The following is a 21,445-nucleotide window of genomic DNA, read 5'->3' on the forward strand; positions in this document are numbered from 1 at the left end:
CTTGACTTCACATTCAATTATAATAGGACCCTGGGGGTTCTGAGACGTCGCTCTAATGTGCAAACAGCCTTCCTACCCATGCTCTCTGGGATATAGTCTCCCAATCAAGGGTATCCAAGGGAGGCCTGCTCTTACTAAAGGCTTTAGGCTGGAGCACGTCACCTTTCAATGACCCAAACAAAGATGACTGCTGCATTCACATTTTCAGTCAGGAAAACCAAGTAATATCTGGTATGTGAAGGGGCAGTGAGAGAGGGAAGAGGATTATCACAAAGGATATATTTCTTTTTTGGTTTTGTTTTAAATCAAAGTTTCCTGGAGACAGCCCAGGCATCCTTCTGTCGTGTCTTGGGTGATACTCTTTGGCTCCTATTGGGCTATTGAAGTTGCCCTTAAGTAAGTACACCTAAATCCTGGAGCAGCGGGGAAACAGCAGAATATTCCTGCTCTCAGTTAAATATGTTCACCTCCAGATATGTGCCTCTGTACCCTTCAATTCCACACCCAGCCAGCAATCACCAGGTCAACTCCACTTAATGGATCCTGTCAGATACCTTTGTGAGCAGGGAAAATCCTAGATTCCTTAGCCTGGCCCTTCATGTCCTCCATTCCCCCAAAGTGAAGCCTCCATGGCAAGGCTGGCCAATTCACTGTTTCCCGATGCGTATACCTCACACAACAGGGAGCGGCCTATGAACCCAACATGCATATACAGAAAAAATTTCCCCACATCATGTCCATGCCTGTTGTTTGGCACGAAAAGGCATCCAGGATGGCTCTGAGTCATTTCCTAATCATAGTAGGTTTAGTCTCGCTTCAGGTCTTCCCCCATTCTCTCTTGGCGCTGTGTGTCAGTATAAATTCTTATGTTTAACGATTTGTGGTGCACCCTGCTAGTCTCTGAAGAAGTCAGCTGGTATAGTGGGACATGCACTGGGCTAGGAGTCTGGAGGAAAATCTTCTAGATGTATGCTGACATGACTTTATCAAACAAGGTCCTACTGTATAGCACAGGGAAGTATATTCAATACCTTGTGACGGTCGATAATGAAAAAGAATATGAAAAGGAATACACATACATATGTGTGTGTGTATACATACATATATGTATATGTATGTGTGTGTGTATATATATAATATTATATATGTATATATAATGTATATATGTCACTATGCTGTACACCAGAAATTAACACAACATTGTAAATTGACTATACTTGAATTAAGAAAAAAATTAAATTAAAAAAAATCTGAGCTCTGTTTGTGGTGATTGCTGAGTATAAGTTTAAATTCAAGCGTCCAAGTAGCGGTTCCTTTAGCCTGGAAATAACCCTGCCACCATCTGGGTCACCCGTGTTTTCTCTCACATCCTGTGCTAATTGCACCAGAGCACTCACTCCATTGTGTAGTCGCTGCTAGTTTTGTCTCACTCTCCACTAGGCTGTGGGCTTCTCGAGAGAAGGGACCATCTTCTTCACCATGATGCAACTCCTAGTGCCTTGCAGAGTGTCTGGCACAAGTGAGCACCCAAATATTTTGCTGAATGAGGAATCTGTACTGTTTCTACTCCAATTGATTGAGGACATTTTGTCATGATGAATGATTAAATACTCACTCTCCAAATACCTTATGCTAGCCTATAATGTGGTATAAAATGCCTCAACATTTAAATGAGAAAAGTATTTTGATCTTGCCATTTATAATCCAATTACATTAATCTGTAAAATGAGGTTTTAAAGACCCTTGTTGGTTTCAAATCTATTGATCGCTCACTTCCCCCAGCCCCCCAGACCCAACTCATGCCTCCCATCCACCAACCTCACTGTATGTTCAAATGAAAACCAGGATAGGGATGACATTCCCAGTAAGAGCTTCTCTGTTTGATGCAAAAATGGGGCTGAGGTGGGCTAAACTACACTTGCTCAGCCCTCCAGGAATCCTGCACAGGCCCCCTGGATGAACTCAACCAGGAAGCACAGATGAAAACTGTGGACCAGCTGTTTCTATTCAGCTCCAGAGACATGCACAACGAAAACTGTACCTGCTTCCATGCTCACTTTTTTGTTTTCTTTCAGATTTTCCCCCAGCTTTATTGAGGTATAACTGACACATAACATTGTGTAAGTTTAAAATATACAATGTGATAAGTTTAGACAGGTATACATTGTGAAATGTTTCCCCCAATAAGGTTAATTAACACACCCTTCACCTCACATAGTTATCATTTTGTTTCTTGTTGTCATGGTGAGAACATTAATGCTCTACTTTCACAGCAACTATCAAGTACACAATACAGTACTGTTAACTATAGTCACCATGCTGTACATTAGGTCCCTGGAACTCATTCATCTTACAACTGAAAGTTTGTACCCCTTGTCCAGTATCTCCCCATTTCCCCCACCCCCCAGCCCTTCATGCCCATTTTCTTTTAACCACTTAAATCGTATTATATTGAATCCATTAAAACAAACAAAATACAGAGGAGGCAAATTCTGTTTCCAGAGAGCCACATTTTTTACTTGTCATGGTGTTTTGCTCAGCTTTTTGTGTTTTGCCTCATAGAGTACTCACTACCTAAGCAGGAAGTGTGGGTAGTTGGGCCCACCCTCCAGATTTATTGCTCAAATGGCAGGGCAGGGGAAGAGGATGAAAGAGAAAGTGATGAGGATATGTCTTTCTTTTCCAAGTATTCTTATCCTTTAGAATACCCTGAGAAGTTCAACCTGTAAGTCCAGAATTAGTTTTAAATTCATGACTTGTAAAGAGAACAATAGGCACGATCTTTGCTAAAACTGGCTCTAAGAAGGATTGAAAGGACTGTGTCAATACAATTATGTGCTAACAGGCTTGAAAAAAAATCAGACAACAGTGATAACAGATAAAAGTAACAGGAAATGTTTTATTGAAAAAATGACCACTCAGGTGAGTAATATCACACAGCAACCAATGTCAGATAATCTTCAACATCAGATAATCTTAGTTTTTGTATTAAAAATAAAAACTAATTTTTAAAAGCACTCCAACTAATTCACCTGGGGATGCAGTATAATAGCTGTGGTCCTGGTCAGATCTTTAAAAAGAATAGTCAGAAGCACAGGCGTGTGTGTGTGTACCAAAACTACCAAGGCAGATTGTATGAGGGAGGGAGTGAGAGAGAGAGAGAGAGACAGAGAGAGAGAGTGTGTGTGTGTGTGTGTGTGTGTGTGAGTGTGTGTGTGTGAGTGTGTGTGTGTGTACATGCCTGCGTGTGTGCAGAAACTACCAAGGCAGATGGTACGAGGGAGTCTAGAGACGTATAGATCTTGTGATTTATCCTCAAGCCTTGGGGAAGGGGCATGGATTTTTCTCAGGGCACAAGTCTAACAGTGTGGATGTTTGGACTGTGATGCACCCAAAGGGCATCTTCTCTTCAAGGGGACATCACCTGCAGCCCAAGCCAGGGAGCCCCTGGGGAGGGAGCCGAGCTGTTAGTCGGCCTGGGCGGCAGAGGGGGCATCCATGGGCAGAGGATCCTCCTCCGCAGTGGCACTGTTCTTCTTGGCCACAGCAACGGCAGCAGGTGTTTCAGCAGGGCTCTTCCGTATCTTGCCCTCTCCTCCCTCGGGGTCCTGGTCCTGGGTGCCAGGAGCCTGCTGCGGGTTATTGGGGCAGCGGGATCCGTAGCGTGGAGGGGGGCTCTGCTTCGGATCTCCAGCGACGCGTCCGCTCTCCTTGTTTTCCTCCTCGGGCTCCACAGAGATACTTGGTGAGGGTCTTGGAGCAAGCGCGGTGCCTCGGCCCCTAGGGCGACTCTGCAGGTAGCTGACGCGCGGCCCCCGCCGTGGCTCGGGCCCTGCGGTCTGGGCGGCCCCCGGCAGCTGGGCGGCCCGTGGACCGTTGCTAGTAGCCTGCATCGAGGGGCGGCGGATCACCGCCGGGGCCCTGCGGCAGGGCGGGAAGCGCCGCAGGCGTTGGTCTTGGGAGTGGCCAGGCGGGCGGCGCCTCAGGCCCTGGGCTGCGGTGGAGCCTTCGCCGCTGCCCTCGCCTTCGTCAGCGTCGTCCTCAGCACCCTTGGGACCGCGTGGTGGCTGCTCGCGGCGGTGGATATAGAAGGCCCGGCGGAAGCGGGGGCGGTTGGCAGCATAGCGGCTGCCCTCCACTGGTGCGCCGGCTGGCCCGGTCACGTTAGCGGCCTCGGTGCCCCGCTCGCCCTGCACCACGTCGAACTCGACCGTCTCGCCGTCGCCCACGCTGCGTTGGTACTTGTGAGGGTTGTTTCGGGTGATGGCCCTCTGGTGAACGAACACATCTTCCTGGGTGTCGTGCCTGCTGATGAAACCGTACCCATTCTTCACGTTAAACCACTTGACGGAGCCTCGCACGCTCTTAGCGATGACCTGCTTGGGCACCTTTCCCTTGGCGCCCTCCGCGGGGGTCCTGGGGATCCCATCGCCGCTGAGGTTGCCTGCGACTAGGGCCCGGGGAGGATCTCCGCCTCCCAAGGACGCCAGGTGTTTCTGCGCGGCTTGAGGGGAGATGGAAGCTGCCACCTCCGTGCAGGTGGCCTCTCCGGCCTCACTCATGAGGCCGTCAGTCCTTGCTCTCCTTTCTCAGAGAATCTGAGGGAAAGTCGGTCCTCTGAGGTTGGAAGGTGGGGGAGGGGGCTTGGGCTGGAGGTAGGAGCCTCTCTCGGGGAGGGTCGTGGGTCAGGGCCAAGGACCCTGTGGCTTCGCTCTGAGAGCCTTGGAGAGGCCTGTGGAGTCTCCTGGGGCAACGCGACGTGTTGCCAATGACAATGGCTACCGCGGTGACGTCTCAATGGGGCCCTAGCGGGGGCTCGAGATGGGGGCGGGGCACATGTGCTCTGCCCCGTGCTCCTGCCATCACGTCACAGCGCCTCGTGGCCCTGGTGGAGCAGGGGCACAGGACGCTCTAGGGAGGGGTCTTGAAGACGCTCTTGCTTGCTTGAGTGGTTGTCAAGAGAGGACCCTCCTTCCATCCCCCTGCCTTGGTTGAGGAGATTGGCAGCCTTCTAAGGGGCACTCTCCCAATATTCACTCACAAAACTGTGGTCCTCTTCCAAACCCTGGTGTCCCCTCTCCGTGGGTTAGCCATTTTGTGTAAGCAGGCAAAATGACAACGGCGTGAAATTAAGACCCAATGGAAGAAGCCTGATGTGGGGTGGGTTGGTTGATTGGTTGGTTGCTTGCTTGGTTGGTTGGTTGGTTGGTTGGTTGTGTTTTTATGTTCCTGCAGGGGAACACAGGAAGGCTGCCAGGGCTAGCATGCTAGGCCTGAGAGATGCTAAACTGGCACAGGTTTATCCAGACTAGTATCAAGATTGTGTTGACCGAAGACAAATAGACTGTCAGTCTATCCCACAGGTTTTGGACTTGCCATTGTACCCAGGATTTATTTTAAGATGCACCCAGCATTTGTTGTACTCAGGTATGGTAAGATGTCAGAAAAGGAGCTTACTGCCTTTGTAAGAAAAGTTTATTACTCACAATTCCTCAGAGGATGGGAGGCGTGACACAACACACAGGGGCACATGGGGTCACCTACAGGAAGAAGAGAGAGGAACTTGGGTAAAGTCTTTTGCTATGTTGGCAGGAACTAGCTAGGTGGAGATGCCCCCTATTGGGAAAGAAGCAAATCATACCTGTTGAGGCTAGTGGATGGAGTGTTTGTAATAAGATTTCCACATACTTGCAAAAACACTGGGATGGTGGGGTGAAAACAACCTTGGGTCACTAGCATGGCCCCATGACCTCAAGATGCCAAAACAATAATTACATAATATCAAAAAATATTTATTACATCTTCATACGGTGGGGGCCAATTCTGTAAAATCTCTCTCTGTCTCTCTCTCTCCTCCCTCGGTCTCTCTCTCACTACCTATATTTCTATCTCTCTCTATATTCTATTGTTTCTGTTCTCAAGAAAACAATGACAAACGAAAGAGGGAGGGAGGGAGGAAAGGAAGGAAGGGAGAAAAGGAAGGAAAGGAGGAAAGGGAGGGAGGGAGGGAGGGAGGGATGGGGCCTAGATTTTTAGATAAACAGGAAGACACATCTGGAGAAATGTGATTCCAGCATCAATCCATCTAGGTATAGTAGGTACAAATTACTTTATTTTACATTATGGACTCTCTCTATGTAGTGCTTACTCAATTCCACCTTTTATTTGATAAGGATGATCAAAGAATGGTTCGTAAATTTAACCCACTACTTTGCCAAATTCTTAAATGTAGCAAATAAGGGCAATGCAGGCTTACTCTGTTGGCTTTATAGTAGGGAGGAAATACTCCAAGGAACTTTTGAAGCACACACCAAAGTTTGCAGCTGTTTATGCAGCAATGGTATGCTAAAGCTGGCTCAAATCAACGGGTGGTAATCAGTTGTTAAAGTTTTAGGAAATTTTGTGAGCCAGTTGGCAAGCATATCATTAGTAAATATCAAATTATATAAACAAAATAAGTAAATGAATTCATTAATACATTGTATTAAAGCCAAAGGTAGTAAACACTCAAAACACATTCTTTCCTAATTATTTTACTACATTTTACTATTAATCTGTTTTTTTTTTTGAGCTTATTTGCATCTACTGTATCTGTAGGGTGAAAAATCTATAAATGGCGTTCTACTGCACATGTCTTCCAAAACTCCATATTCAGTGACATCATGTTGGGAGCTTGAAATCAGCCATGGTGGGAGAAATGGGAAGAGAGAAATTGGTAAGTGCATGCTGCAAATTTGTCCCCCTCCCAGAGAGCTGGTTTTTAAACAGCACACCATGCATGTATGTATGTATGTATGTATGCGTGCATATATGTATGGATGTATGGGCAAATGTTGTATTTGTGTATCTATATGTTTATATATGTATGTAGGAATGTCTTTTACTTGTGAGGGGGCAGAGTGTTTAACTGAAGTCACAGAAAGACAACTAGCTCAAGAGATGAGAAAAGGAAGGTGGAGTAATTAAAAGAGCTGTCCTGTGGGAGTAAAGTAACAACCAAGGTTTAAGTCTTAGTGGTTTGACCTGAGGCAGGTCGCTTCACTAGTCTCGATGTAAACTGAGGGCCTCACAGTTGTTGATCATAGTACTCTATCCATTTCTAAAACTGTGTGAATCCCTGGTCTATAAAATAACCCTATAGTTACCATTAACTCTATCATATATATGCATATACTTATCTTTCATGATGCTTACGTGCATTTTCTTAAATGTTTCACACATACAAGAAGGAAGTATATGTGTGTGTGTGTGTATAGTAATTTGTATGTTGATCAGGCAGAATGCATGGTCGCTGCCCCTCAGTAAGTTTTAGAATCTTGTGAGTAACTTGGAAGCACCTTGTGCAGCCTTTCTTCATTGCCCTTTCCTTTCACATACACTCCTCCAAGGTATATTTTGATATGATGAATTTCCTGCCCCTGCTCCTTTGTGATCCCTGCCTCCATCCTCTCCTTACTCCCTCTGGTCCCCAGGCAACCACTGACCTGCTCTCTGTGATATATATGTATATGTGTGTATATATATATATGTATATATTCAATTGCATTCTCTGGAATTTTACATAAATTTAATGATAGTGTATATACTCATTTTAGTCTGGCTTCTTGCACTCAGCATATTGCGATTCATTGATGTTGTAATGTATATCAATGGTTCATTACTTTTTATTGCTTTGAATATTCCATTATGTGGAAATACCACAGTGTGTTTATCCATTCACATGTTGATGGACTTTACTGATGTTTTATTATTGTGTTTATTATTTGGCTATTGAAAATAAAGCTGCTCTGAGCATTCATATACAAGTATTTGTACACATGATTTCCTTTCTCTTTGGTAAATTCCTAGGACTAGAATGCCTGGATCATATGGTAGGTGTATATGTAATATTTTAAGAAACTGCCTGCTATGATCTAAATGTCTGTGTTCCCCCCAAATTTGTATGTTAAAACTCTGATTCCCAATGTGATGGTATTAGGAGGTAGGGCTTTTGGGAGGTGAGTAGGCCATGACAATGGAGTCCTCATGAATATCGTTAATGCCCTTGTGAAAGAAGCTCCAGAGAGACAGCTCAGCGCTTCTAACCATGTGAAAACACAGTAAGACATCGCCTGGTACAAACCAAGAAGAAAGCCCTCACCAGAACGTGACCATGCTGGCTCCTTGATCTTGGACTTTCCAGCCTCCAGAAATACATCTCTGATGTCTATAAGCCACCTAGTCTGTGGTGTTTTGTTATGGCAGCCTGAACGGACTAAGACATATTGCCAAATAGTTTTCCAATGTTGTTGTACCATTTTAGATTTCCATCAGCAATGTATTCAAATTCTAGTTCCTCCACATCTTTGCCAGCACTTGATAAAATCGGTGTTTTAAACTTTAGCCACTTTAGGGGGGAGAGTATAGCTCAGTGGGAGAGTGCGTGCTTAGCATGCTTGAGGTCCTGGGTTCAATCCCCAGCACCTCCATTAAAAAAAATAAAGTAAAATAAATTCTATAGACTTCAGCCATTTTAATAGGTATGTCGTGGAATACTGTGTGTGTGCATGATTTTTAATTTTTAATTTTTAATTTTTTTCAAATTATCACCCTGTAAAATTTGATTTTTCCCTCTTGGCATAAAGCTCTGTGAATGGTATCAAATGTATAGATTAGTGTAACCATTACTGCAATCAGGATATGGCACTGTTCCATCACACCACTACCTTGGCCCCAAGTCCCAGCGACCACAGACCTATTCTCCATCAGTGTAATTTTGTCATTTTGAGAATGATATATAAGTGAAATCATGCAGTACCTTGTGATCCATCCAAGTTGTCACATGCATTAGTAGTTCATTCAATCTAATTGTATGGATGTACCATGGTGGATTTTATCCATTCACCTATTGTAAGGCCTTTGGGTTGTTTCCAGGATTCTGTTTTCTGGGGTTTTTGTTTTGGTGAAATATGCATAGACCTGCCATAACATCTGCGTACAGGATTTTTCAGTGAACATAAGTTGCTGATTCCAGAGGCCCTCCATTGGTGCCCATGGTCCGTGATGCTCACAGTGCCTGTCGGCAAGCAGATCGCGCCCCCTCCCAACACTGCGGTCGGGTGATGTGCTTTTACACGGTGGGTGGGCAGGTCACTCCCCCTCCATATGCCGCTGTCAGATGCTGCCCTCCGGCGAGGTTGGCGGGCGGATCTCGCCCCCTCCCAACATCACAGTAGGTGGCGGGTCACTCCCCCTCCCAATACTGCAGGTCAGATGCTGCACTAGGGCAAGATAGGTGGGCAGGTTGCACCCCCTCCCAGCACCCTGGTCACGTGCTGTGCTCCTGCCGGGAAGGCGGGTGGCCACCTGCCCTCTCCTGGCGCCAGTCGCTCCCCTGCTCTGTGCAGCTGCCTGCTCTGCCTTGGGCCCACGCTCCATAGGCAGGCTCAGGGAAGACGGGGAAACAGCCCTGCCCCTGTTCCTTGCCAAAACGCAGCTCCTTGTTTGTCTTGGCAGTGTGAATTCTCAGAGGTACCAGGGCAGAAGGATCCTATCTGCCTCAGGCTGTAAACAAGTCTCCGTCTGGCCTTTGAGGCTCCTAAGCCCTTAGGATTCAGGTTTCCACCCCACCCCTGCCTGGGTGCTAAGCACAGGAGGATATGGAGGCTGTGGCTGAGCCCCACCTCTCTTCCCCCGGAAACTTTCAGCGGGTTTTCGGAATGGGTGCGTGGCACCCTTCCCCCCAGGGAACATCAGCTGTGGGTTTCTTTTTGTTCCCGTATTTTATGGAGGGCCCAGTTTGTTTTGCCCTGTGTACCCACTCATCCATGGCGTGCAGCCCCCTGCAGCCCCCTGGGGTTGCCTCTGTGCAGCCTGCCCCCGTCCTCCACCCTGCTCGGGCAGCCTGTCCCTTCCCCCACCAGCCACTTTGCCTCTAGGGCTAGGGGTTGTGGAGACCCTCTGTGCCCATTTAACTTAGTTCTGTCAGTCAAGGGGTGTAGATCCGTACAGATCCGAGCCTCGGAGCTTCCCCCTCCCTCCCGCCGACCTCTCTGTTGGAGAGGGAAGGACCCAGTGAATGAGTGCTATTCCTCCTTTGCTGCTCCCTCCCTGCGGGACCGGTCCCACACTGTTTTGCTTTTTCTTCTTTCTTTTTTCCTTTTCTCCCACAGGATCCGTGGTGTCTTTGTCTTTTGAAGAGGTCGATGTTCTGTCGGAGTTCAGCAGGTGCTCTGGTTGGCTGGATGGGTGCACGGATGTGAGTTTTGGTGTATTTGTGGGAGAGGGTGAGCTATGAGCGTCCTTCTACTCCGCCATCTTAGCCCCCTTCTGCTGTGCAAAAGGTTTTAAGTTTAATTAGGTCCAATTCATTTATTTTTGCCTTTATTTCTTTTGCTTTAATAGACTGATCCAAGAAAATATTGCTAAGATTTATGTCAAAGAGTGATCCGCCTATGCTCTCTTCTAGGAATTTTATAGTTTCTGCTCTTTATTGTTGTATGTGGTGTGAGGGAATGATCTAATCTCATTGTTTTACATATGGCTGTCCAGTTTTCCCAGCACCACTTGTTGAAAAGATGGTCTTTTCTCCATTGTGTACTCTTGCTTCCTTTGTCATGATTGGTTGACCACAGGTGTGTGCGTTTACTTTTGGGCTCTCTTTTCTGTTCTGTTGGTTCTATGTTTCTGCTCTTGTCGCAATGCCATGCAGTTTGATTACTGTAGCTTTGTAGTATGGTCTTAAGCCTGGGAGGGTTATACCTCCAGCCTTGTTCTTTTTTCTCAAGACCACTTTGGCTTTTAGGCATCTTTTGTGGTTCCATATGGATTTTAGGATTGTTTGCTCTAGCCTGTTTGGCCCTGGGTGTCTCAGCACTGTTGTCAGCCTGCTGGTGGGCATATAAGCCCCCAGGGCTAACAAGCTACAGAGAGGACTCCAAAATGATGCTTGCCAGCACCAGTGTCTTTGTGGTTGGATGAGACCCCCAAAATGGCTGCCGCCAGTGTCTGTGTCCTGAGCAGGAGTCCCAGTTGCTCCCAGCCCCTCTGGGAGGCTCTCCAAGATCAGTAAATAGGTTTTACCCAGGCTCCTTTCAGAATGCTGCATCTGTACTGGGACTCAGAGCATGTGAGATTTTGCATGTGCCCCTTAAGAGCAGAGTCTGTTTCTCACAGTCCTCTGGCACTTCTTTATGCAAGTCCCCCTAGCCTTCAATGCCAGATGTTCTGGAGACACATCTTCCCAGGGCAAGACTGCCGAGCTCGGGAGCTCAATGTGGGGTTTGGACCCCGCACTCCTTGAGGAGAACCTCTGCAATTGTGATTATTCTCCCACTTGTGGGTAACCTACCCAGGGGTGTGGGTCTTGACCATACAGCATCTCTGCCTCTCCTGCCCATCTCATTGTGGTTCTGGTACCGTACTCAGGCTTGGCTGCTCATCACTCAAAAGCCAATACTCAAAAGACAGGTGGTGGTAATAAAGGAAAGCTTGCTTTATTTAGGAAGCCAGCGGCCTGGGGAGAAGGAAGACTCATATCCAAAAGCCAATTCCCAACTGCCAATCAGGGGGAAAAGAGCTTCTAAAAGGGAGATTCAGGAGTGTATAGGCAGAGGGAGGGACCTACATGCAGAAGGCCTAGCTCAAACAATCATCTTGAAGTTGGTTATGTGGTGGTCTTCTCAGTGTCATCTAGATTGTTTTAAGTAGAGTTAATCTTTAACTCCAGGGTCAGTTTGTGTTCCTTTCCATGAGGCCAGTTCTTGGAACTGTGTGAGATGGAGCAGCTTATGTCATGGCTACAGTCTGATCTCCATGTGATTAATTTCTTCCACTTGGTGGAGATTTTAGTATTTGCAAACAGCTCAAAGGATATGGCTCAGAATATTATCTATAGCCGTTGAGGAGGAACTAAAGGACCTTGACTTTGTTTAATGGCTAAACTACTATAACTTTGTCTTTTTTTGACTGCTTGCCTTTGCTTCTGCATTTTCTCATTTATCTGATTAAAGTTATTTTTGGGAATTAGATAGGAGGCTACTTTTTTTTTTTTTGGAAACAAAAGACAGAGAGAGGACATGGGACTGGGTTTTGTCCCAGGAAAGGCCCCAGAGTCTTGAATTTAATCTCCCTTTATTTTTTTTAATATTCTTCAATCTTGAGAAGGAACAGATGCAGAAGAAGAAGGGGAATGAAGTTTTTGGATAGAGAGGTTAGTCATAAACTTGGCAGAGGAATACAGTTTTAGTTCCCATTTTTGTTTCAATTTTCCCCAAATCTTTGAGGGAGTAGGGCAACAATCTCTCCGGCTATTTTCTCCTGAAATGGGGTTTGGTACTGCCTTAATTTGCAGAATGGGCACTGATTTAGAAATAGTTTCTGCTTTTAAACTTAGCATCAATATTTTGTATTATGAAAGCACTGCTTCCTTCTTTGACTGCTTTGTCATAGCAACCTGGACAAACATTTGAATATTAGTAGACATTTTACAATGAGGATAATGATCAAACTTCAACTTTGTAGTCCTTTTTTTCCCCTCTTAACGATTAAAGCAGATGTAAAATACATGTTTAGCAAGCCATAAACAGGCATGAGATGTCTTTGGAGTCATCAATATTAAGTATAATACTTTTATTATACCTAGGTTTACTAAAAGTCAGAAAGGTTGTATTACATCTGTTACAAACTTGTCAACAAATATTAACTTGATGTGATTGTATTGTCATAAGTAATATAATAAAAACAAACCTGACACAATGGAAAGGTATCCCCTACTCCTGGATTGGAAGAATCAATATTGTTGAAATGGTCATACTGCCCAAGGCAATCTACAGATTTAATGAAATCCTTATCACATTACCCAGGACATATTTTGTAGAACTAGAACAAATCATAATAAAATTTATAGGGAACCACAAAAGACCTAGAATTGCCAAAGCATTACTGAAGAAAAAGAAAGGGGCTGGAGGAATACCTCTCCCAGACTTCAGAGTATACTATAGAGCTACAGTCATCAAGACAGCATGGTATTGGTACAAAAACAGATATATGGACCGATGAAACAGAAATGAGAGCCCAGAAATGAACCTACAAACTTTTGGTCAACGAATCTTCGACCAAGGAGGCAAGAATACACAATGGAATAAAGACAGTCTCTTCAGCAAAAGGTGTTGGGAAAACTGGACAGCAGCATGTAGATCAGTGAAGCTAGAACACTCCCATACACCATACACAAAAGCAAACTCAAAATGGACCAAAGACTTAAACATAAGACAAGATACAATAAAACTCCGAGAAGAAAATAGAGGCAAAACATTATCTCACATACATCTCAAAAATGTTCTCCTAGGGCAGTCTACCACCACAATAGAAATAAAGGCAAGAATAAACAAATAGGACCTAATTAAACTTACAAGCTTCTGCACAGCAAAGGAAACCATAAGCAAAACAAAACGACAGCCTACAGAATGGGAGAAAATTTTTGGAAAAGATGAAACTGACAAAGGCTTGATCTCCAGAATATATAAGCAGCTCATGTGACTCAATAAGAAAAAAGCAAACAACCCAATCCAAAAATGGGCAGAAGACCTAAACAAGCAATTCTCCAAGGAAGACATACAAATGATCAAAAGGCACATGAAAAGCTGCTCAATATCACTAATTATCAGAGAAATGCAAATCAAAGCTACAATGAGGTATCACCTCACACCAGTCAGAATGGCCATCACTCAAAAGTCCACAAATGACAAATGCTGAAGAGGCTGTGGAGAAAAGGGAACCCTCCTACACTGCTGGTGGGAATGCAGTTTGGTGCAGCCACTGTGGAAAACAGTATGGAGATTCCTCAAAAGACTAGGAATACACTCATCATGTGACCCAGTAATGTTGGTCCTGGGCATATATCCAGAAGGAACCCTACTTCAAAAAGACACCTGCACCCCAATGTGCATAGCAACACTATTTACAATAGCCAAAACATGGAAACGGCCTAAATGTCCATCAACAGATGACTGGATAAAGAAGTGGTGGTATATTTATACAATGGAATACTATTCAGCCACAAAAAGTGACAACATAACGCCATTTGCAGCAACATGGATGTCCCTGGAGAATGTCATTCTAAGTGAAGTAAGCCAGAAAGAGAAAGAAAACTACCGTACGATATCGCCCATATGTGGAATATAAAACACACACACACACACACACACACACACAAAGCATAAATACAAAACAGAAATAGACTCATAGACATAGAATACAAACTTGTGGTTGCCAAGGGGGATGGGGTGGGAAGGGACAGACTGGGATTTCGAAATTTGTAGATATTGACCGGCATATGTAGAAAAGATAAGCAAGATTATACTGTATAGCACACGGAAATATATACAAGATCTTGTGGTAGCTCACAGTGAAAAAAAAATGCGACTGTGAATATATGTATGTTCATGTATAACGAGAAAGTTGTGCTCTACACTGAAAATTGACACAACATTGTAAAATGACTATAGCTCAATAAGAAATGTTAAAAAAGAAAAAAACCTTTTGCACAGCAAAGAAAACCATCATCAAAACAAAAACACAATCTATGCAATGGGTGAAAATAGTTTCAAATGATGCAATCAACAAGGGGTTAATATCCAAAATATACAAAGAGCTCATACAACTCAATATCAAAAAATAAATCAATTTAAAATTGGGCAGAAGACTTGAATAGACACTTTTATTGAAAGAAGACACATCAATGACTCACAGGCAGATGAAAAGATGCTCAATATTTTTAATTATTAGAGACATGTAAATCAAATCAGCAATGAGATATCACCTCACAACTGTCAGACTGCATATCATCAGGAAGTCCACAGAGAACCAATGTTGAAGAAGATGGGGAGAAGAAGGAATCCTTGTACACTGTTGATGGAAATGTAAATTGGTGCAACCACTGTGGAAACTCGTATAGTGGCTCCTAAAAAAAAACAAACAAAAGTAAACTAAAACTTAAACTACCATATGATCCAGCAATTCCACTCCTGGGTATATATGCAGAAAAATAATGAAAACACTAATTTGAAAAAAATACATGCACCCCAATGTTCATAGCAGCTCTATTTACAATGGCCAAAACATGAAAGCATCCCAAGTGCCTATCAACAGATGATTGGATTAAGAAGATGTAGAATGTACCATACCTATATATCTATACAACTATATCTATGTAATGGAATGTAACTCAGACATTAAAAAGCACGAAATACTGCCATTTGCAGCAACATGGAAGGACCTAAAGATTATCATGCTTAGTGAAATGTCAGAAAAAGACAGACGCTGCAAGATATCACTTACATGTGCAATCTAAAAGATAATAGAAATAAATCATATGCAAAACAGAAACAGACCACAGATACAGAAAACAGACTTGCGGTTACCAAAGAGGAGAGGAAAGGGGGAAGGGACAAATTGTGGGGAAAGATTAACAGATACAAGCCAATACGAATAAAATTGATAAGCAACAAGCTATACTGTATTGCAAAGGAAATTATAGCCATTATTTTGTAATAATCTATAACGGAGTATAATCTGCAAAAACACTGGATCACAATGCTGTACAACCAAAACTAACATAATGTTGCAATTACTATGGTTCAATAAAAAATAAAGAACTTATGCAACCAGTCAATAATGGCATGGGAGCAGATAGCGCCAAATACAGAAGAGAAAAAGGGAATCCAAATTGACACCTGCGACTGCGTGCCTTCCCACATCAAGGGGATCCATGAAGTGATTCAGATCAGCTACAAAGTGCCATTTTGTTGATACTGCAAGTCACAGGAAGGCAATGGACTGCGGCTGGGGTTTCTGCTTCAGATTCACGACTCACCTTTTTCTTAGAAGGGTGAAGAATCCCACCCTCTTGACTTCACATTCAATTATAATAGGACCCTGGGGGTTCTGAGACGTCGCTCTAATGTGCAAACAGCCTTCCTACCCATGCTCTCTGGGATATAGTCTCCCAATCAAGGGTATCCAAGGGAGGCCTGCTCTTACTAAAGGCTTTAGGCTGGAGCACGTCACCTTTCAATGACCCAAACAAAGATGACTGCTGCATTCACATTTTCAGTCAGGAAAACCAAGTAATATCTGGTATGTGAAGGGGCAGTGAGAGAGGGAAGAGGATTATCACAAAGGATATATTTCTTTTTTGGTTTTGTTTTAAATCAAAGTTTCCTGGAGACAGCCCAGGCATCCTTCTGTCGTGTCTTGGGTGGTGATACTCTTTGGCTCCTATTGGGCTATTGAAGTTGCCCTTAAGTAAGTACACCTAAATCCTGGAGCAGCGGGGAAACAGCAGAATATTCCTGCTCTCAGTTAAATATGTTCACCTCCAGATATGTGCCTCTGTACCCTTCAATTCCACACCCAGCCAGCAATCACCAGGTCAACTCCACTTAATGGATCCTGTCAGATACCTTTGTGAGCAGGGAAAATCCTAGATTCCTTAGCCTGGCCCTTCATGTCCTCCATTCCCCCAAAGTGAAGCCTCCATGGCAAGGCTGGCCAATTCACTGTTTCCCGATGCGTATACCTCACACAACAGGGAGCGGCCTATGAACCCAACATGCATATACAGAAAAAATTTCCCCACATCATGTCCATGCCTGTTGTTTGGCACGAAAAGGCATCCAGGATGGCTCTGAGTCATTTCCTAATCATAGTAGGTTTAGTCTCGCTTCAGGTCTTCCCCCATTCTCTCTTGGCGCTGTGTGTCAGTATAAATTCTTATGTTTAACGATTTGTGGTGCACCCTGCTAGTCTCTGAAGAAGTCAGCTGGTATAGTGGGACATGCACTGGGCTAGGAGTCTGGAGGAAAATCTTCTAGATGTATGCTGACATGACTTTATCAAACAAGGTCCTACTGTATAGCACAGGGAAGTATATTCAATACCTTGTGACGGTCGATAATGAGAAAGAATATGAAAAGGAATACACATACATATGTGTGTGTGTATATATACATATATGTATATGTATGTGTGTGTGTATATATATATAATATTATATATGTATATATAATGTATATATGTCACTATGCTGTACACCAGAAATTAACACAACATTGTAAATTGACTATACTTGAATTAAGAAAAAAATTAAATTAAAAAAAATCTGAGCTCTGTTTGTGGTGATTGCTGAGTATAATTTTAAATTCAAGCGTCCAAGTAGCGGTTCCTTTAGCCTGGAAATAACCCTGCCACCATCTGGGTCACCCGTGTTTTCTCTCACATCCTGTGCTAATTGCACCAGAGCACTCACTCCATTGTGTAGTCGCTGCTAGTTTTGTCTCACTCTCCACTAGGCTGTGGGCTTCTCGAGAGAAGGGACCATCTTCTTCACCATGATGCAACTCCTAGTGCCTTGCAGAGTGTCTGGCACAAGTGAGCACCCAAATATTTTGCTGAATGAGGAATCTGTACTGTTTCTACTCCAATTGATTGAGGACATTTTGTCATGATGAATGATTAAATACTCACTCTCCAAATACCTTATGCTAGCCTATAATGTGGTATAAAATGCCTCAACATTTAAATGAGAAAAGTATTTTGATCTTGCCATTTATAATCCAATTACATTAATCTGTAAAATGAGGTTTTAAAGACCCTTGTTGGTTTCAAATCTATTGATCGCTCACTTCCCCCAGCCCCCCAGACCCAACTCATGCCTCCCATCCACCAACCTCACTGTATGTTCAAATGAAAACCAGGATAGGGATGACATTCCCAGTAAGAGCTTCTCTGTTTGATGCAAAAATGGGGCTGAGGTGGGCTAAACTACACTTGCTCAGCCCTCCAGGAATCCTGCACAGGCCCCCTGGATGAACTCAACCAGGAAGCACAGATGAAAACTGTGGACCAGCTGTTTCTATTCAGCTCCAGAGACATGCACAACGAAAACTGTACCTGCTTCCATGCTCACTTTTTTGTTTTCTTTCAGATTTTCCCCCAGCTTTATTGAGGTATAACTGACACATAACATTGTGTAAGTTTAAAATATACAATGTGATAAGTTTAGACAGGTATACATTGTGAAATGTTTCCCCCAATAAGGTTAATTAACACACCCTTCACCTCACATAGTTATCATTTTGTTTCTTGTTGTCATGGTGAGAACATTAATGCTCTACTTTCACAGCAACTATCAAGTACACAATACAGTACTGTTAACTATAGTCACCATGCTGTACATTAGGTCCCTGGAACTCATTCATCTTACAACTGAAAGTTTGTACCCCTTGTCCAGTATCTCCCCATTTCCCCCACCCCCCAGCCCTTCATGCCCATTTTCTTTTAACCACTTAAATCGTATTATATTGAATCCATTAAAACAAACAAAATACAGAGGAGGCAAATTCTGTTTCCAGAGAGCCACATTTTTTACTTGTCATGGTGTTTTGCTCAGCTTTTTGTGTTTTGCCTCATAGAGTACTCACTACCTAAGCAGGAAGTGTGGGTAGTTGGGCCCACCCTCCAGATTTATTGCTCAAATGGCAGGGCAGGGGAAGAGGATGAAAGAGAAAGTGATGAGGATATGTCTTTCTTTTCCAAGTATTCTTATCCTTTAGAATACCCTGAGAAGTTCAACCTGTAAGTCCAGAATTAGTTTTAAATTCATGACTTGTAAAGAGAACAATAGGCACGATCTTTGCTAAAACTGGCTCTAAGAAGGATTGAAAGGACTGTGTCAATACAATTATGTGCTAACAGGCTTGAAAAAAAATCAGACAACAGTGATAACAGATAAAAGTAACAGGAAATGTTTTATTGAAAAAATGACCACTCAGGTGAGTAATATCACACAGCAACCAATGTCAGATAATCTTCAACATCAGATAATCTTAGTTTTTGTATTAAAAATAAAAACTAATTTTTAAAAGCACTCCAACTAATTCACCTGGGGATGCAGTATAATAGCTGTGGTCCTGGTCAGATCTTTAAAAAGAATAGTCAGAAGCACAGGCGTGTGTGTGTGTACCAAAACTACCAAGGCAGATTGTATGAGGGAGGGAGTGAGAGAGAGAGAGAGAGACAGAGAGAGAGAGTGTGTGTGTGTGTGTGTGTGTGTGTGAGTGTGTGTGTGTGAGTGTGTGTGTGTGTACATGCCTGCGTGTGTGCAGAAACTACCAAGGCAGATGGTACGAGGGAGTCTAGAGACGTATAGATCTTGTGATTTATCCTCAAGCCTTGGGGAAGGGGCATGGATTTTTCTCAGGGCACAAGTCTAACAGTGTGGATGTTTGGACTGTGATGCACCCAAAGGGCATCTTCTCTTCAAGGGGACATCACCTGCAGCCCAAGCCAGGGAGCCCCTGGGGAGGGAGCCGAGCTGTTAGTCGGCCTGGGCGGCAGAGGGGGCATCCATGAGCAGAGGATCCTCCTCCGCAGTGGCACTGTTCTTCTTGGCCACAGCAACGGCAGCAGGTGTTTCAGCAGGGCTCTTCCGTATCTTGCCCTCTCCTCCCTCGGGGTCCTGGTCCTGGGTGCCAGGAGCCTGCTGCGGGTTATTGGGGCAGCGGGATCCGTAGCGTGGAGGGGGGCTCTGCTTCGGATCTCCAGCGACGCGTCCGCTCTCCTTGTTTTCCTCCTCGGGCTCCACAGAGATACTTGGTGAGGGTCTTGGAGCAAGCGCGGTGCCTCGGCCCCTAGGGCGACTCTGCAGGTAGCTGACGCGCGGCCCCCGCCGTGGCTCGGGCCCTGCGGTCTGGGCGGCCCCCGGCAGCTGGGCGGCCCGTGGACCGTTGCTAGTAGCCTGCATCGAGGGGCGGCGGATCACCGCCGGGGCCCTGCGGCAGGGCGGGAAGCGCCGCAGGCGTTGGTCTTGGGAGTGGCCAGGCGGGCGGCGCCTCAGGCCCTGGGCTGCGGTGGAGCCTTCGCCGCTGCCCTCGCCTTCGTCAGCGTCGTCCTCAGCACCCTTGGGACCGCGTGGTGGCTGCTCGCGGCGGTGGATATAGAAGGCCCGGCGGAAGCGGGGGCGGTTGGCAGCATAGCGGCTGCCCTCCACTGGTGCGCCGGCTGGCCCGGTCACGTTAGCGGCCTCGGTGCCCCGCTCGCCCTGCACCACGTCGAACTCGACCGTCTCGCCGTCGCCCACGCTGCGTTGGTACTTGTGAGGGTTGTTTCGGGTGATGGCCCTCTGGTGAACGAACACATCTTCCTGGGTGTCGTGCCTGCTGATGAAACCGTACCCATTCTTCACGTTAAACCACTTGACGGAGCCTCGCACGCTCTTAGCGATGACCTGCTTGGGCACCTTTCCCTTGGCGCCCTCCGCGGGGGTCCTGGGGATCCCATCGCCGCTGAGGTTGCCTGCGACTAGGGCCCGGGGAGGATCTCCGCCTCCCAAGGACGCCAGGTGTTTCTGCGCGGCTTGAGGGGAGATGGAAGCTGCCACCTCCGTGCAGGTGGCCTCTCCGGCCTCACTCATGAGGCCGTCAGTCCTTGCTCTCCTTTCTCAGAGAATCTGAGGGAAAGTCGGTCCTCTGAGGTTGGAAGGTGGGGGAGGGGGCTTGGGCTGGAGGTAGGAGCCTCTCTCGGGGAGGGTCGTGGGTCAGGGCCAAGGACCCTGTGGCTTCGCTCTGAGAGCCTTGGAGAGGCCTGTGGAGTCTCCTGGGGCAACGCGACGTGTTGCCAATGACAATGGCTACCGCGGTGACGTCTCAATGGGGCCCTAGCGGGGGCTCGAGATGGGGGCGGGGCACATGTGCTCTGCCCCGTGCTCCTGCCATCACGTCACAGCGCCTCGTGGCCCTGGTGGAGCAGGGGCACAGGACGCTCTAGGGAGGGGTCTTGAAGACGCTCTTGCTTGCTTGAGTGGTTGTCAAGAGAGGACCCTCCTTCCATCCCCCTGCCTTGGTTGAGGAGATTGGCAGCCTTCTAAGGGGCACTCTCCCAATATTCACTCACAAAACTGTGGTCCTCTTCCAAACCCTGCTGTCCCCTCTCCGTGGGTTAGCCATTTTGTGTAAGCAGGCAAAATGACAACGGCGTGAAATTAAGACCCAATGGAAGAAGCCTGATGTGGGGTGGGTTGGTTGATTGGTTGGTTGCTTGCTTGGTTGGTTGGTTGGTTGGTTGGTTGTGTTTTTATGTTCCTGCAGGGGAACACAGGAAGGCTGCCAGGGCTAGCATGCTAGGCCTGAGAGATGCTAAACTGGCACAGGTTTATCCAGACTAGTATCAAGATTGTGTTGACCGAAGACAAATAGACTGTCAGTCTATCCCACAGGTTTTGGACTTGCCATTGTACCCAGGATTTATTTTAAGATGCACCCAGCATTTGTTGTACTCAGGTATGGTAAGATGTCAGAAAAGGAGCTTACTGCCTTTGTAAGAAAAGTTTATTACTCACAATTCCTCAGAGGATGGGAGGCGTGACACAACACACAGGGGCACATGGGGTCACCTACAGGAAGAAGAG

The 21,445-nt window shown here is 45.5% G+C and overlaps 2 protein-coding genes across 2 annotated transcripts; both read right to left on the bottom strand.

Moving 5' to 3' along the window:
- Nucleotides 1-2,872: 2,872 nt before the first annotated feature.
- LOC116278546 (uncharacterized) lies at nucleotides 2,873-4,744 on the bottom strand. Its single transcript, XM_072956395.1, has one exon. The coding sequence runs from the start codon at nucleotides 4,560-4,562 to the stop codon at nucleotides 3,468-3,470; it is 1,095 nt and encodes a 364-aa protein (XP_072812496.1). The 5' UTR covers nucleotides 4,563-4,744; the 3' UTR covers nucleotides 2,873-3,467.
- A 14,025-nt stretch (nucleotides 4,745-18,769) lies between these two features.
- On the bottom strand, nucleotides 18,770-20,634 carry LOC140691932 (uncharacterized). Its single transcript, XM_072956409.1, has one exon. It carries the CDS (start codon nucleotides 20,450-20,452, stop codon nucleotides 19,358-19,360), a length of 1,095 nt encoding a protein of 364 aa, XP_072812510.1. The 5' UTR covers nucleotides 20,453-20,634; the 3' UTR covers nucleotides 18,770-19,357.
- Nucleotides 20,635-21,445: the final 811 nt, after the last annotated feature.

The sequence above is a fragment of the Vicugna pacos genome, chromosome X, assembly GCF_048564905.1.
Source record: "Vicugna pacos chromosome X, VicPac4, whole genome shotgun sequence".
Classification (NCBI taxonomy): domain Eukaryota; kingdom Metazoa; phylum Chordata; class Mammalia; order Artiodactyla; family Camelidae; genus Vicugna; species Vicugna pacos.

Bases quoted from the DNA above. Each gene is read 5' to 3' on its own strand.
- LOC116278546 (XM_072956395.1), bottom strand. From the start codon at position 4,562: ATGAGTGAGGCCGGAGAGGCCACCTGCACGGAGGTGGCAGCTTCCATC.
- LOC140691932 (XM_072956409.1), bottom strand. From the start codon at position 20,452: ATGAGTGAGGCCGGAGAGGCCACCTGCACGGAGGTGGCAGCTTCCATC.